The sequence below is a fragment of the Aedes aegypti genome, chromosome 3, assembly GCF_002204515.2.
Source record: "Aedes aegypti strain LVP_AGWG chromosome 3, AaegL5.0 Primary Assembly, whole genome shotgun sequence".
In the NCBI taxonomy this organism is placed as follows: domain Eukaryota; kingdom Metazoa; phylum Arthropoda; class Insecta; order Diptera; family Culicidae; genus Aedes; species Aedes aegypti.
Window position 1 is genome coordinate 18,717,774 of NC_035109.1, and position 16,978 is coordinate 18,734,751.

Consider the following 16,978-nt stretch of genomic DNA (forward strand, 5'->3'; position numbering starts at 1 on the left):
TCCACCTTCACACATGTCTTTTTTGGTGTTGTCTCATCAATTAGGCTTCAAATTCAATGCCCATGAAGTTCTTCAAGGATACCTCATCCGATAAAGTTGCTCCAAAATGTTGTAAACATACAGTAGCGACTTTCAAATATTACATTTGCACCAACCCCTGTTCAAAAAAAAAAACGAATGTTTAAACATAATATGCCATTCAATTTATTTTCAGAGGTAACTATCATTCCAACTTACGACACAGATGTGCTTGGTTACTGGGTATCGGAGAACGAAGATCTGCTTGCCAAGTACCACATTGACCTGTCCCCGTCGGCGGCACGCTGCACAATCAACCTGCAGGATCACGAAACGTCATGTTCGGCCTATCGACTGGAATTCTAGGCGAGCGGGATCTTTGTAGCATTTTCCAGTGATATCCATACGGTCCACACACAGTCCCAAGGAGGGTCCTCGCCGAGAGACTCCTCGATTGCCGCTACGCCAGCAGCCGTCGTCGGAGCCGCCAGCGAAGAAGTGCTCCATCATGCCTAAACTTACCCCCGGCTTGATATCCGTAGTAGTCCGTGATCTAGGAGAATGCATCCCGTTTCAAATCCCGTATAAATCTTTTACTTATTATAGGGTTATGTTTTTAGACCATTAGGGATCCTTAGGATCTCTAGAATTTAGCAACAGGGTCTCTTTCTGGTAGCTGGAAAGGGGCAAACAATTCGAATTTCCTATACTATTTATTCAAAATGATTAGTTTCGTTTCTATTTAAGAAAGACGAACACACTGGAATTCTCTCACATACACATATTTATACACAAAACACATCTTTAATGTTCTGTAATAGGTAATAGTTAGTATTTATGAAACAGTAGCCTAAAAAGGATGAAACAAAACCAATACCTAGGAGAAGACAATTAATATGAGCTTAACGATCACAAACACAAATAGAAAAAGACAAACAAAAACCTTAGTAGAAATCGGGCCTCCTTCTCAGTAATAGACAATTTTGCGATCGAACCTCAGCTACTGACCGATAAGACCGAAGAATCTAGAAGCAAATAACAAGCCAAAACACTCCAAACTAGCCGTCGTTGGCGTTGTCGAGGAGACTTACCGTATCTAGGAGCAAATTCGAATCAGTACCTATGAAACAAACAAAGTTAAAACCAATATGCGATGGGTGAGTCCTAGTGAATCAAAAATATTGATTTAATGATCCTACAACAGTGCTAGAGCAAGGTAGCTAGAGATGTGATAACGTTTTAATGGTAATTCAACTGGCTACGACATAATGAGAAAATTCCTTTGAAAATTGACATGAATTCTAAACCTACATCAAATGACTGTAAGCACTGGAAATGAACTTTTTGATTAATTCTAAATTCAAAATGACCGTAGCAGTGGCTCCATTAAAGTGCTTACCGAACCTATTTTTTCGTCGAATCTAATGTTATTAGATAAACTTGAAGTATGAGAACTTCTCCTCATCCGATTATCGATGCATTTTAGAATCTCGCAGTGAAGTGTAAAAATCGCGCACGCAACTTCCGTCTAAAGTATTTTTCAGAAGATAAACATACATACACACACATGCACGCGCGCCATATTTTAGAGAGCACTTTTGACACATTCAAACCGAAAGCCAAGAAACCGACGCCATTTTGGAAGTATTTTTACACCGATCAATAAATAACATTTAGTAGAGGAACTTTGAACGAAACAATTGATATGCTTATTGTTCATGCAAAATGTAAAAAAGCGTCGATTTTGTCATTTATACTGCGAGTGAGATAGACGGGTCGAGAGGAGAAGTGAATGGAAAACAAAACGGGACATTCTTATCAAATTAATAGAACTAAAATCACGAAGAAAATCCTCACATTCTCTTATATATTTACGATAATAAGATCTATTGACACGTTAGCCTGTTAAATGACGCCAATGTCACAGTATAAAGGCAAATTATCGAGATCGTATATTTTTATATACACAAACAGTATAAAGACAAGTCTTACACAGCAAAGTTGGCAATGGAGCTTGGCTCTGGGAAAATAAAGACAGAAAAGAAAATCTTGAACGTTAAGCGATGGTTATTACAAAAAATCTCTTTAATCTTGAATCAACCAAATTCTGCTAATATATATATACATCATAGAGAGATAAAATGACAATGGAAACATAAGAACATGTGTATTAACACTATTAAAAAAGATGTAAAACTAGATTGTCGTTTAGTTCCTCCTCTTCCTTGAAACTAAAAACACAAATCTTTCAATGCATTATGATTCTAAAATTGACTTTAAAGATAAAACTGCAAACTTTAACACCTAAATCTGGATTAAACTGAAATGGCGTTGTTAACTACTTTTATTCTAAAAGATGTTCAAATTCGTTTAGTAATTCCAGATATCATCAAAAAAGTACCTTCTTCAATCACCCTCAACCCAAACCTAAGACCCGTTTCTACACATGCTGTATTATGGTACCTATTAGTTCATCCTGCTGGTGAATCTATGAGATAGAAAGTTTCTTAGATTAAATAAAAAATAATATTCTCGAACAAATATTACAATTACACACACAGTTGATCGATACTAACAAACATAAAAAGAACAAACAAATCTTAAAAACTAAAGAAAATCTTAGTGATGTTTACGCCAGCAAATACTTATTGAAAAACAAATGTTACGTATATTTAGACATCAACAGGCTAGACAGATAAATCCATAAACAAGTGCAGCAGTAAAGCATTGTAGTCGTGCGAATGGACCGGAACTGGAACCAGAAAAGATTGTTGAACGAAAAATGAAAACGATTTTTATACGCGATTTTAAGCTTTTATAGTAGTGAAGATGACCACAACAAGACACAGCTTAACAACCATTTGGATAGAATTCAAACTCAACTCAAGACCGATCCTTCAAACAAGGCTTCAAAACAGATAGTTAGTGTTTATTGAAAACAATACGAACAGAAATCCAATCGCTTCGTTTCCCCGTTGTCAAAATCTAAGTAAGCAATGAGTTTCGCTTGATTATCGTTGCCTGCTATGTTTCTGTTATGTTTGGCTGTCCCATAAGAAACACAATAATTTTGTTCATAAGATGGTACATCTGACGCTTATCAGAACAAACATATATGTTGAAAGGTGAGCTGATAATCTGCTCTTTTGTGAATGTTTATGAACGTTATGGGCCAACTACGAGTTAAACCAAATGAAAACTACCGTAGTGAGGTGCTAGGGAAATGCCGGAAATGCCTTTTCTTGGAAAGAATCTATGAAATAAAAGCGCTGTAAAGCAGAGGTGTGTCGCTTTAGAAACGCTAATAGTGCACGTTGTGATGAATGAACAGCAAAGATTAGATTGTGCATGTTAAAGACTTTTTGGATGTGATTTTACAAGTTAGGTTCTTCTGTTGACCATTAGATTTTTCGTTTGCAAAGCACAGCTGAGTGTATTGTAGAGGCGATAGTGCAGAAATACAATTTTATTCAGTTTACGCGACAGTTAAGGCGATTATTTGACTTATCTTTTATTTTGAGAAGAGATATAAAGAGAAGACTAAGAAAACAAATAAAAACAATGATATTAGATTTAAAAATTGCAAGCATGGAAACACTTTTTGGAGAAAACAAATAGAAGACACATTGCATGTATTAAAATAGCGAAAAAAACTATTCAATCTGTCAACTGTATTATGATTATGACAGAATAATAAGACAAAGAAAAAACAATTTTAGCTTCATCTAGTCAGTTGATTCGATGTTTCGTCTGTTAAATGATTCCTTACAAAAACCAAAATCAAAAAATGCCTGCATTGCACCGTTTCATCACGCAAAAAATCAACATTTTCCGTGATCTTTGCTAATTGTTGATAACCCATTACGATGGTTGCAGTTTAAAAAGAGAACATTTAATGCATTTGTCACGAAAGCGCAGAAAACTATGACCATTATCCTTAACGCCGATACAGTATAAATTCAACCAATAAAATCTCGCACGCTGATTCCCAAACTTGATCAAGATACGAAATGAGAAAAAAAAAACATCACGCAAAATCCACATGTCTTGCAAAAACGACATCATTGTGATGACGGTCATCCATAGAAACCAGGAATGGGAAACGTATTATGACGACACATCACCAACAAAACAGAAAAGAAAACCACACTTCACATATAATTATTCAATAGAAACAAAAAAAACAAATTCCATATAAAACAAATCAATTTAATTGAACATGAAAATATAATCTATTATTATGATGTATGGTCAAATAAAAATACAACAATACAAAGAAAAAACTGTATTCAAAAATCAAATAAAAAGTATAAAAGTGAAAATGTAATAGAATATGATGTTTTATTGAGCAAATTGAGAAATCATTAAGGCGACGCCATTCGATGTCCTTTCCTGAAAATTTCAACTTGTTTGGCTTCACTTAAAGGACTTAAAGCTTGATTGAGAAAACATAACCAAATGTATGGCGGAAAGCGCTGGTTTCATCATGTTGTGCCTTTAGGCAGTAGTCTTAAGTTCAACTGACTGAAAATTCATTCATTCATTTCATAGGGCTTTAAGGAATTTAAGAGGTTTAAAATGGATTCCAGAGATTCATTGGACGTGAAATTTGCGATTTCTCCAGAAATCGTCAAAGGTACCATTTTTGTATTCCTATATCGTGTGACAGGATTACACTTAATGTCCAGGATAGTCATTTTTTTTCAGGAAGGTATATTGGGACCGTCCGGAATTCGAATCCACCTACCTTCGGCATAGCTTCATAACCGCAAACGTTACTGCTAGGCAAAGGATACAAGCATGATGGCGTCATTTGTAAAACCCGTAATCTGATTTGGATCAGAGTTAGACCCCCTCGGATAATCTAAAAATAATTGGTTTAATTTGTATTCCATTACCCTTATGTTTTGTTTGTTATTGTCGATAGGGATACTAGAACTTTCAATTTGCCTCCCAACACTTGTTTTTATAAGCTTCGATTGCGTTCATCGTACAGATGTTACACATGGTCGGGGTTCTGCTAAACCGCACCAAGCGCCAATTTTTTTTCAAAAATGAATTATTTATACTAGAAAATTCAGATTATGATAACCATTCCACATTGAAAATATCAAATAATTTAAACCGTCCCTCGTTGAGTAAATTCAAAAAATTTCTCTAGCAGGATATGGTCGGCGTTAAGTTAGAGTGGACCAATTGACATTTTTCATATTTTGAGAAAAATGGGCTTAAAGTCCAACGCTTCGTAATTTTTTGACTCGTTAAAATTTTGGTTCAATATTTCTACACATCTTTGTGTTACTTTCAAACAGTATAATGTGAAGTCATAATCATTAAAAATCATAATCCACACCTATGATAGAACGATTTCTCGATTACTTTTTCAAATCGACGTAAGTAACTTTCATACGGTTTTGAGAAAACTAAATGAGAAGAATCACAACCTGTCTTCTAAAACTGTTTTAAAATGAATCACCTTTTTAACATTTTTTCGCTGTGTACATCGCTCAAATTTTGCATACAATCAGATCACGTTCAAAAACTAGGTAGTTTCTATTATTTTCAACAAAAATAATTATAACAAAATGATAAGCCGTTTCATACAGTTACTTTCGACGTTTTTCTACCAGTGTAAAATCGGCTCAAGTAGTGTTTAGTTTTGATTCGTGGTTAAGTCACTTTGTCTCTCTATACAGCGGGGTGGCGAAAGTAGTGGTTAGGTTGCGAAAGTTGAAAATCTTACTTTCGTCGTTTTGTAAATCCGGAAATTAAACGTTCTAAAAGTGAAAAATCTAGTTGAGTAGGAGCGGAACATGTGGAATTTTGCCTGCAACACACGTAGGATCAATAAAGTAAGTTCATTCACTTTTTTGACTTGAGACTATTTGAACAAGTTTTCGAGATTTCTTGATGGAATATGTGTACTTGGTCCGCTCTGACTGAACTAAAGACTACAGTGCAATGAGTTAGTTCACTCTGACTGAACAATTTCTAAGACAATAACAATCATTTAATGCTGGCATGGTCAAACTGGGTGCATATCTCAAAAATAAAAAGATTATCAAGACCCTTCGACACCAGTATCGTAGATTCTTCAATAATTCATATCGTCAATCCCGAAATCATTGGGTTTGCAGGGTCGGGCATTGAAGACCAGAAATATTCAAATATGTGTTCAGTCACAATGGACCAAGTGAAAATCTTTAGTACCGACCAAAATATACTGGTCCAATAAGTTCTAGGACATTCCATACATACACCGTATAATTACCATGAACTTCTATCGGACTCTGAAATTGACTTAAAAAATGCATTAATCAATCAGTTTATTGCATTTTCAACACTTGGTCCGCTCTGTCTGCACAGAAATTGTTGCAATTTCTGACCACCCATCCAAATATGGTAAATGGTCAAAAATCAAAATCAAATGCATCGAATCAAGTAATATTTATGAATTTCTATTGAACGATGAGTAGAAGAATCATTCGATGTTCAAAAATCTGACAAATCTCTTAAAATGTTTTTAATATCCTCGCATTCGTCAGCGCGCTGATCCTGTTATGGTCCACTCTGACTGCATACTTTTATCGAATTTTATTGATCATCCAAAGTAAATTTATTACATATATTTTCATCAAATCTGATCAAAGTGAAATGGAGGCAAGGTAATTCTGCATTAGACTGGCCCAGCTCAGTATGGGAGAAAAATAAAGTTGTATGATTCCACGGGGCACCCCCCAGGATTATTTCTTGGGGTTAGACGAAGCCTTTCTGAAAAATTCAGCTCATTTGGTCGTTCCATGAGCTGGCGCATTTGAATTGAAGTTAATATGGGATTTTCAGCTCAAACATATGAGCAACAGCACATCATGTACTGTTTGGTTCAGGAAAATTGATGATCGCGTTCAATTGAACCCAGAATGTCAAAAACACTACTTGATGTAATAGCGAAGAATATTGTAAAAGATTGTACCATGATCAAAATTAATAAAGTTGGTATTTTAACTATCTGAAGTATATCATGCAACACTGCTTGTATTTCTTCAACATAGCTTGGAGGTAGCCACTAAACGCATCATAGCCACCTATGACGTTGGGCGAGCTGAGGCACATGTCGCATGCATATAAGTGACTGTACGGGAGTGCTGATCTAAGCCTAACTTTCAACAACTGAAAGAGTAATGAAAATGAGATTAAATCCAGATACAACCTTCTGCAATTATGTTCATTAGGGTATCAACTAGTGTATTTGTCATTCTGGGCTATTTGAACGCGAACAATTAGTATACGGAACGAAACAGTGACATAGGATCAATTTTCAATATATTTGAGACGAATATCCCATACAAACTTCAAATCGAATGCGCCAGCTGGTGGAGCAACCAATTGAGTTGAAATTTTGAGAGAGCGTTTTTCTTACCCTAAGGCTCTTATCTAGGGGGTGCCCCGTTGAGTTTTACATTTTTTGTTTAAGGGCCAGTCTATTCTGCATCTAATGAAAGAATAATGCACCATATGCAAAACTGAAATTTATCCAACCAGAGCGAATCAAAAACCTTAGCTTGTCATTGGAGGTAATTTAGTATTCCGATTCAAAACGGCATTTTTTTATAAATTCTTCTTAAAATATTGCAAAGTAGTCATTCCGGACAATATACAGGAACAACACCAACGGATTTTGGCATATAATGTAAGTTAACGGCTTTGTAAAATACAGTATTGTTTCGGAGGTGCTGATCTATTATCATTGAAATTTTGTTCAGCCACACCACACCGAGTACCATTCATATAAAAATCGTGTATTTGTATTAAGAAAATATATCAACATTCGCTAAACGTTTGTCTTCGCTTAATATATAATATGTCAATGGATCCATGCTGGAGCCGTAATGAAATAACAAGACATTTAAATTTGATGTCGTCTGAATAATTTGGCAGCACTTGGTGCGCTTCAGCTGTTCAGAAAATGGCGTTTCCACCTGTTGTCACCATCAAGCCTCCTTGATCAGACTGCGCATACCGTTTTGCTTCATATTACGGTAAAGTGACCAGAAATGTTTGACTTCAATGCGGGACACTTTCAAACTTTTGAAAATTAGTAGAAGGGTACATTCTCATATATTTCATAAAGCTAAAAATGAACATTATCCACCCACCTCCTAATAACGCTTTTTGTGTGAATATTCTACAATTTTAGTATGAGTTGTAAATAATATCGTTTTTTAAGGCCTAATTTAAATTGGACTTAAAAAAATAGTTTGAAAAAACTAGTTTTTCGGTTTTAACATTCTTTCCAATTTTACTTGGGCCTTATTTTTATGAAGTTCTTAAACTATCAAAATGACCGCTTCACACTTTTGCTCAGAATTCCCCATATTTTAGTGAGTTTTCCATTGTCTGTTGTGCAATATTTTGCAATATATTCCAATAAATCCAATATTACAATATACATATTTTCGAACCAGTTTTCTTAAGGAGTTCCAATCAGATTTTTGTAAGCTACTCAAACCGATTTCAGAGATACTGCAGCTAAAGTTTATAGCATTTCGAACTCAATCCTAAATCTAGATATTCTAATCTGTTAACGGAGAGTTATTGTGCTTGACGAATTCCTCAGAATTCGCACTTGATTCTAGAAAAAAATCTTTGTAGGAATAGCACAAATGTTTTGAGAACACAGCTACTGGAAATTATTGGAAGACTCTGAGCAGAACTATGAGAGATTTCTTAACAGTACCTAACAGTGAGAAAACTCTAATCAAAACATGAGCGTAAACTATAATAAATACTGTTCCGTACCCACTATGTATTTTGGCAAGGCTCTGGTTGAAATATTGTGAAAAATTCCACCCGTGAATAATTGTGAAAATTCTGATATTAGCTACAATCATGTTAGAATTCCGACGATAGGTAAATCCGTGGATACCATAAATATAGTGTTGAGGTTAAGCGGAAAACGAGGGAAACGGGGGCTCAGTAGAAAGAATAAAACACGTGTGGACGCCAGTACGCTTTAGACAAGAATGAATTTATTCACGTTCGGTTACTGTTCATGTAAGTAGCAATGTTGCCAGATTGGCTTTCTTTCAGATGTTGCCAGTCGAACCGTTCGGTTCAACATTTAGAACAAAAATTTAAATATTTACAGCAATGTTGAGTGCGAACAGAATTATGTTAGGATTCCCAAACTTTTCTGCGAAAATTTCAACATAAATTTTATAAGAATACGACCAAAGTTCTGTTAAGATATTGACTAGAATCCTGTATGTCCTGTATTTGAATCTTGTTGTTTCTTGGAGAAACCCGACCAGTATGTGGTTGTTAATTTTGAATTTTCATTAAACAAGTAATAACAATTTATTGTTCATATTTCAAGCACAAATTCCATTATTTTTCATTATCTTTGCAATCCGGGACGTTTTCCGGGACGCTTGGTGATGCGAGACAGATTACTAAAATCCGGGACTGTCCCGCACAATCCGCTACGTCTGGTAACTTTATATTACGGACACTTAAGGCCTCAATGAAGTATAACTAATCAGAAATTGTATGAAATAAATCATTCTGTATGATTCCTCCGTGTTATCGAGCTCACAAAACCCTTAACTTTCGAATGGTGAGTAAAGATTTTGATTCTGAATCATGAATACATAAATCTAAATGAAAAGAAATGTATAGACTTTTCATGATTCTTATTTCGGACGCTTCCTTACTTTTGCCTCGTTTTCCGGACAATGTGGTTCATATTCCGGACAGCTCATGAAAATCGTAAATAGAAAAGTCAATTGAAATCGCTAAGCCACTAAAGAGAGGTCTAAGCCAGTTGAAAATTATTAATTTGCATAGATATCTATGGAAAATGCATATTAAAACGATCCTCGAGTTAAATATCTCAAAATAAAGGTTCTGGCACTTGGTGCGGTTTAGCAGAACCCCGACCATATGTTATATTGATCGAATGGTCACTGAGTACTCCAGTGGCAATGAGCCTATACCGTAGTTTTGAAGCCTAGTGGTCCAGCATACCATTAAAGTCACGGTTTCTATAAAACAAAACATTAATTAAAAAAAAGAACCTATGTCTAAAACACCAATCAACTCGAAATATTCAATCGTTTCTTTCATATGAAGTTAAAACGAAAACGATCTATCGGGGAGTATAGAACAATTCTCATTGTTCATTGGCCGGATTTCAGGTGAACACCATTTTTGCGGGATTGTTGTCCGTAATTCTCAAAACGCATCCTGCCCATCATACCCTTCAAGTTTTGGCTCTTTCTGGATACTGGGTTCACCGTAGAGTTTCACTACCTCGTGGTTCATTCTTCTCTTCCATACACCGTTTTCACATACTCCGCCAAAGATTGTCCAGCACATGTCGTTGAAAAAATCCTAGCGATTCCACCTTTTTTTCGAATATTGTCCACGTCCCATACCCGTAAAGGACTAATGGTCTTATTAGCGTCATTTACATAGTACACTTAACACGGAATAAAGTTTACCAGAACGCAAGGTCTTGTGAAATCCGTAGTAAACACGACTTGCGACAATAATGCGGCTTGGAATGTCTCTGCGACGTTACCAAAGATCCGAGGTACACAAATTCATTCGTCATCTTGAACTCCCACCAGTCCATCCGCGAAGCAAACAAATTGACTGGATCTCGTAAAAATCGTACTGTCGACTGTTAAACCCGAATCTCCGCGTAACACCTTCTGGCGTGTCGGTGATCAATTGGCACGAAAGTCTATCACCTTGGTGTAGTCCCCGGCGGGAATCAAACGAACTGGAATATTCGACTAAAATCTTAATACAATTTTACACCCCTTCTATCGTTGCTGCTATTAGTTTTGTGAGCTTCCATAGTTCTACTGCTAGGTCGCTGGCAAGTATGAAAAGGGATAATTCCGATAAGGGTTATGATTTCGTTTATATGCCTATTTGCTGATGGCTAACAACAACGAAATTCGAAAACTACGAAGGCATTAGATCTATGGAAATCTTGTCTTTTTTAGAATTAACCATGAGCAACACCCTCTATATGGCGAACTCTGTATCCTGAAGGTGACTTAAGCTAGAGTGTTTCGCTAGGCAAGGCATGTTGTAAAATTTGTGGATAACGAAAAAATTATGTTCGTTTCAAATCTGTTTGGAATGACTGGAACACAGCAAAATAAGTGAATTGATCAGGGACTTTGGCGAGATTTAGGTAGATTTACGAATAACCCTGAACTTGTATACAATTCCAAGCCTTCGCGTCATCTTTTTTTGCTAGTCGCAACAGAATTTCTTTTTTCCTATTTCGAATATCAAAACACTATAAATCAATGTCGATTACAGTTCAACTAAAGATTGTTCATATATGTTCAAAAAGTGCATTGACATAACTTCGTATCTACTATCAATTAAAATGCCATAACATTTTTTGTCTCTCTTTATTTGCTGATTGCAGATTAGTCATATTTAAAACAATCAGCCGGCACGATATTTCCGTATTTTTATTTAACCTTTCTCGTATTTTGACTCTGTTACTTTCACTTACCTGGTTTGATGGGATAGATCTAGTAATTATATTATGGTCTAAATCTAGGTCAGAACTTCTTACGATCTAAGAGCTGTAAACTGATGGAACACATCTAGTATATGAGGATCGATGTCGGACGTGAACAGGAGACTCTCCAGTGTGCTGCTATACTTTTTAACTTGCTCGTGGTGCTAAAAAAAGAAAAAAAAAAACAATTTAAATTTGCGCTCTTAAAACATTTAATCGATCATTCCTTACCATCATGAACACCTGTTGCAGTCTTCCAACCGTCCAGCGGTACCAATCGGTGTCGTAATCTCGCCCATCGGTGTCACATTTGACCAGATGCTCGGACAAGATCATGATGAACCGTTGGAAAATAATCAAGAAAAGCCGCTTCTGATCGACGTAAGCGGCTTCCAACTTTTCCTCCATTCGTTCCACTTGTTCCTCGGTGGGTTTGTCAGCATTGTCACCGATTGGCTTCTTTCGGCGACGCTGTGGAGTGACAGCGTCAGTGCCGGCCGGGGCTGTCTCCTCTTCCGACTCGCTCGATGAAGATTCAGCGTTGCGATCCAAACGTTCTTTGGCATCGCTTAATTCTTTGCCTGTTATCAAGAAATGATTTTTTACAATTTGTTTTAAATTTAAAAAAAAAAAAGGAAACTTACTCAATTTAGTGACATGTTGATTCATCTTTTTGATGGTTAAGTGCAGAATCTCCCACAGGTACATCTTGGTGAACTCGCCGACCATTTCCTTCGAGAAGACCCACGTGGCTACGGCCGAACATTCGACGATCTGAGTTTTCAGCAACTTATCGATGATCACAACCATCATCTGCTGATGGTTGACCCACAATTCGAACACGTTGTGCAGTATGCAGATCTGAGCTTCCTCTGTTTCAGCCAGAGTCTGTAGAATGAGAAATATAGAGTGAGTTTCCAAATAATGTAGTTTTATTGCAATAACAGAAGCGCGAAGAACCCCTTTTCGAACAATCGTTGGATATATTTAATCCTCGAAGTATTACCAAACTATTCAGTTATTAGTTTGTATCAAACAGAATCTGGATCCTGATTATAGACACATCAAGCATGTGCTAGAATAAGGGCGTAAGTCGCATGATCGATTTCGCTTCATCGATCCTCTCTTCTGTGAATAAAGGTGACAAGACACAAGTTCGTCAGCATTTTTTCACTTCGGACAGCTTGGCAGCGATGCGATCTCAATACAGAAACCGGGTGAAAATTTCCTGAAACAATTTCCAATCGAGTTTCATGCACACCCGACAAGTGGATTACAATAGAATTGTAACAGATTTTGTTACTCAGTTAGCGTGTTTATCTAACAAAATATGTTATAATTTTGAATGGTTAGTAGTTGGAATAACAAAAATTATAACACACTGTGCACTAAACAAAATTTAAACAAAACATGTTATAGTTTAAACAAAAATGTAACTCATTATATTATGAATCAATCAAAAACTATAACTCATTTTGTTATTTTCTATAACTGAATGATAACAAAAATTGTTATAAGCAATTGTTTTTGTAAAAAAAAACTTAGAATTATATTTTAAATTGAAACACAATTGAAACAGCCTTTGTTATTACAACTAATTTTAATTTTGTTAACTCAAAGTGCTTCTAACAAAACCGAAACAAAATCAGTTATTTGTAACCAATCTTGATATAATTATGCTACAATTTTGTTGTTATCCACTGGCCGGGCAATTTCTGAAAGTTCTGGAGCAATTACTGTGAAACTTTCTGAAAATGGCTAGAATAGTTACTAGAAAATAAAATCGAAGTAGGAAATCCTAGAAGGATTCACTGGAAAACCTTTAAGCGGATTTCTTCAAACTCCTAGATTCAGGGATAGGGTGCGACTTAAATCTCTTTCGGTGCTACACGCACTGCTACGAGATAGCACCTTGAATTTGAAAGAGACGTGCTGGAGTAATTTTACTGCGACGGACTGTGTTGTATCGAGTTGTGTCATTCTGGCTCTTTGCGTTTCGTACACGCATCAAAAATTTCCCTTGATTCCATATCACTAATATGTATGTGACTGCAAAAATTCTTTACTACTAAATGTTTTTCAGAGGACTTATCAAGCTTATCCGATCTGCTGAAATCATCCTAGCATGATTTTTTGTGCTGGCACGAATCTCTTCGTTTCAAATCCCCTCGATTTCGATTTTCACCGGTGAGACTTTGCATCGATCAACGCTGCAATCTCGGAAGTGAATTGGAATGAAGAGCTAAACGAATGCAGCATAGACGAAGCTGTTTCACGTTTCTATCAGCGGGTGTACTCGATTCTTCAAAATGCTGTTCCGATGAAAAAGCGACGTCGAATGTTGGGGAGAAGACAACCATGGTGGAATAATCAGCTGCAGCGACTACGAAACCGTTTACGGAAGGCGAGAAAGCGGTATTTTCGTTCTAGGGATGAACAGCGAAAAGTGTAACTGCGTGTTATTGAAAGCGAATACAACTCTTTGCATGCACAAAGCTTTCGCTGCTACATTCACCGGACGGAAGAGAAAATAAAAAGGGATCCCAAATCATTTTGGTCGTTCGTGAGTAGCCGCAAGCAGGTGAATGGAATTCCTCAGTTCATTACAACGATGTTGAAGCCGATACTTCGTTCGATTCGGCGAACCTGTTCTCGTCTTTCTTTCGAAGTGTGCTAAGTAATAACCGATCACCTTCGTCTGATGCATACTTGAACAGTTTGCCGCAACATGATTTCAAAGTAGCACTTTTCAACTTTTCTCCGGAGGATGTGTTGACTAAAATGCAAGGATTAGACGACTCTAAAGGCGCTGCACCAGATCGACTTTCTCCGGTTTTCATCAAATACTGTGCCGATTTGCTGGCCGCTCCTACTTCCATTATCTTCAATAGATCGATTGCGGAGAGTGTTTTTCCAAGCGCATAGAAAATCGCTTCCATAACTCCCATACACAAATCTGGTAGTATACACAATGTGGAGAACTACCGTGGCATCTCAATTCTAAGCTGTTTGCCAAAAGTTTTCGAAAGTCTAGTCCACGATTCGCTCTATCCACATGTGCACCACATAATCTCTGAATTTCAGCATGGGTTCGTGAAAAGACGCTCTACAACTACGAATTTGATGACGTATGTATCCACGCTGATTGACGCACTGGAAAAACGACAGCAAGTTGATGCAATATATATCGACTTCACTAAAGCATTTGACAGAGAACCTCATGTTTTAGCAGTGAACAAATTCAACAAGATGGGCCTGCCTGATTGGCTGACTCGATGGATACACTCTTACCTCACTGAGCTATGTGCGAATAAACGGAACCAGCTCAAACCCGTTTGAAATAACGTCTGATGTGCCTCAAGGAAGTCACTTGGGCCCTTTATTTTTTTCTGTTGTTCGTCAACGATCTTTGCGAATCGATCAAATCGCAAAAGCTTATGTTTGCAGATGATTTGAAATTCTTTCGAGTTGTTTCATCGCTAGTGGAGTGCTGTGCCATCCAAACGGATATTGACACGTTACTAAACTGCTGTTAAACGGAATGGAAGTCAACACCCGAAAATGCAGCGTTATTACTTTCAGTCGAGTGAGAAACCCAACCAACTTTGAGTATAAAACGTCATCATAGATTATCGCCAGAGTCACCACAGTGAAAGATTTAGGTGTGCTACTCGACAGTAAGCTTAACTTTGCTCAACATATTGCTTCGACAACGGCGAAGGCGTACGCGGTATTGGGCTTCATTAAACGTAATGCACAGCAGTTTGAAGACGTCCATTGTTTGAAAACACTCTATTGTGCTCTGGTACGCAGCATACTAGAATATGGTGTGCTGGTGTGGGCACCCTATCACGCTGCTCAACGCGCTAGGATCGAGCGAATCCAACGGAATTTCCTGCGATTTGCGCTAAGACGGTTGCCATGGACTGATCCTATCCGACTGCCGCCGTACGAACATCGCTGTAACCTGGTGCACCTGACGACGTTGGCTAGCAGGAGGGTTCTTTTCAACGACTTTTCGTTTTCGATATTTTAAAACACAATATTGACTGCTCTATGCTATTGTACAAAGTTAATTTTAATGTTCCAATCAGAATTACTCGACACAATGAATTTCTACGTTTACCTGTTCACCGTACGCTTTATGGTCAGAATAACCCGTTTGATGTTTGTTGTCGTCGTTTTAATGAAGTGTTTGTAAATTTTGATTTTAATGTGTCGAAACCCATGTTTAGAAGTAGAATTAGATATTAAGTGTATCTGTCTGTACGGTTAAAATCGAAGACAAGTAAATAAATAAATAAATAAATAAATAAATTTCCTGCCTAGAATACACACTTGTGAATTATCCTGGAAGAATACTTGTATGAATATTTGTAAAACCTTGGGAGTAGCTACTTGAAAATAAGGATGAAAAATTCAATTTCAGGATTACTCCCTTAAAAATTACTGTAGTAGTTAGCGTTGAACTGCTGATAAATTTCCGGCAATTGAATTTAGAATGTATTGCTTTGAGAATGCTGGATGGTCTGAGGAAGTCCTAAAGAAATCACTGGAAGAATTCCTGAAGCATTTCTCCAAAGAATCTTTTAAAGGACCCCTGGAGAACCAATGAAGATTTCGCGTAGGAAGCTTTGGACCTTTTAGTAGTCCACGATTTTTTGCTAAATTTGATTACTCAAAAGATGTTTTCAGAAATTACTATTACATTCTTCTAGAATTGTTCCAAACTGGCATTTACACAGCAAATTCTCGTACAGAGATTGTAGCGACTGAGTGTATTTACTTTCCAGTCATCACGCGGTTCACCACCTCCAAAATCACCACACTGTTGTTGTGAACGAAAAGCAAATTTTTTTTTCAATAGTGTTCTAAAAAATACAACAGCGCGACGACTGAAGCGTTCAAAATTGTAACTTTAGAGACCTCATGACTGAAAAAAGACCAAAAAGAGGCGAAGCAGAATTCAATAAAAGACCAACCCGAAGCCAAGAAAACGAAAATAAATCAAATAGCAATTAGGAGATAAGAGCTTTCATATGAATTGCTCGGATAATCCTGCAGAATATTCCTTAAACGATTTTGTTTTCTAGGAAAAATATATTCAGGTGCCTATTCTCCCAAAATTCCTTCATATATGATTTTGAAGATTTCTTTAGGAGTTCATTGAGTGATTGTTAAAAGGACTTCCAATGCGGAAATTCGTGCAAAGTACTTTCAATCATTTAAATTGGTTTTCTAAAGGATATCCCTAGAAAATACTTTCACTAGCAGTCCTTTCAGAAATGTCGGTAAAAGGACGAAATCCTCCAGGAATTCCAGTGACTCTTTCATCGATATCCCAAGATCCCTCACAAAATTGTCGGTACATTTAGAAGATACTCCAGAGATTTCTGCTAAGATTGTTCC

General features: G+C 36.8%; 2 protein-coding genes across 2 annotated transcripts in view; one reads left to right on the top strand and one right to left on the bottom strand.

Annotated features, from left to right (window-relative positions):
* The window catches only part of LOC5572519 (microtubule-associated protein futsch), a 356,390-nt gene extending 352,264 nt beyond the window's left edge, over positions 1–4,126 (top strand). Inside the window, exon 6 of the mRNA XM_021855096.1 lies at positions 215–4,126. Within this exon, the coding sequence (XP_021710788.1) occupies positions 215–384 (170 nt within the window). The 3' untranslated portion in view covers positions 385–4,126. The remainder of the gene's footprint in view (positions 1–214) is intronic.
* Positions 4,127–11,342: 7,216 nt separating this feature from the next.
* LOC5572517 (nuclear cap-binding protein subunit 1) overlaps positions 11,343–16,978 on the bottom strand; it is a 65,188-nt gene continuing 59,552 nt past the window's right edge. Inside the window, exons 5-7 of the mRNA XM_001660406.2 lie at positions 12,214–12,457; positions 11,801–12,150; positions 11,343–11,733 (exon numbers count right to left, since the gene is read on the bottom strand). Of these exons, the coding sequence (XP_001660456.1) occupies positions 11,620–11,733; positions 11,801–12,150; positions 12,214–12,457 (708 nt within the window). The 3' untranslated portion in view covers positions 11,343–11,619. The remainder of the gene's footprint in view (positions 11,734–11,800; positions 12,151–12,213; positions 12,458–16,978) is intronic.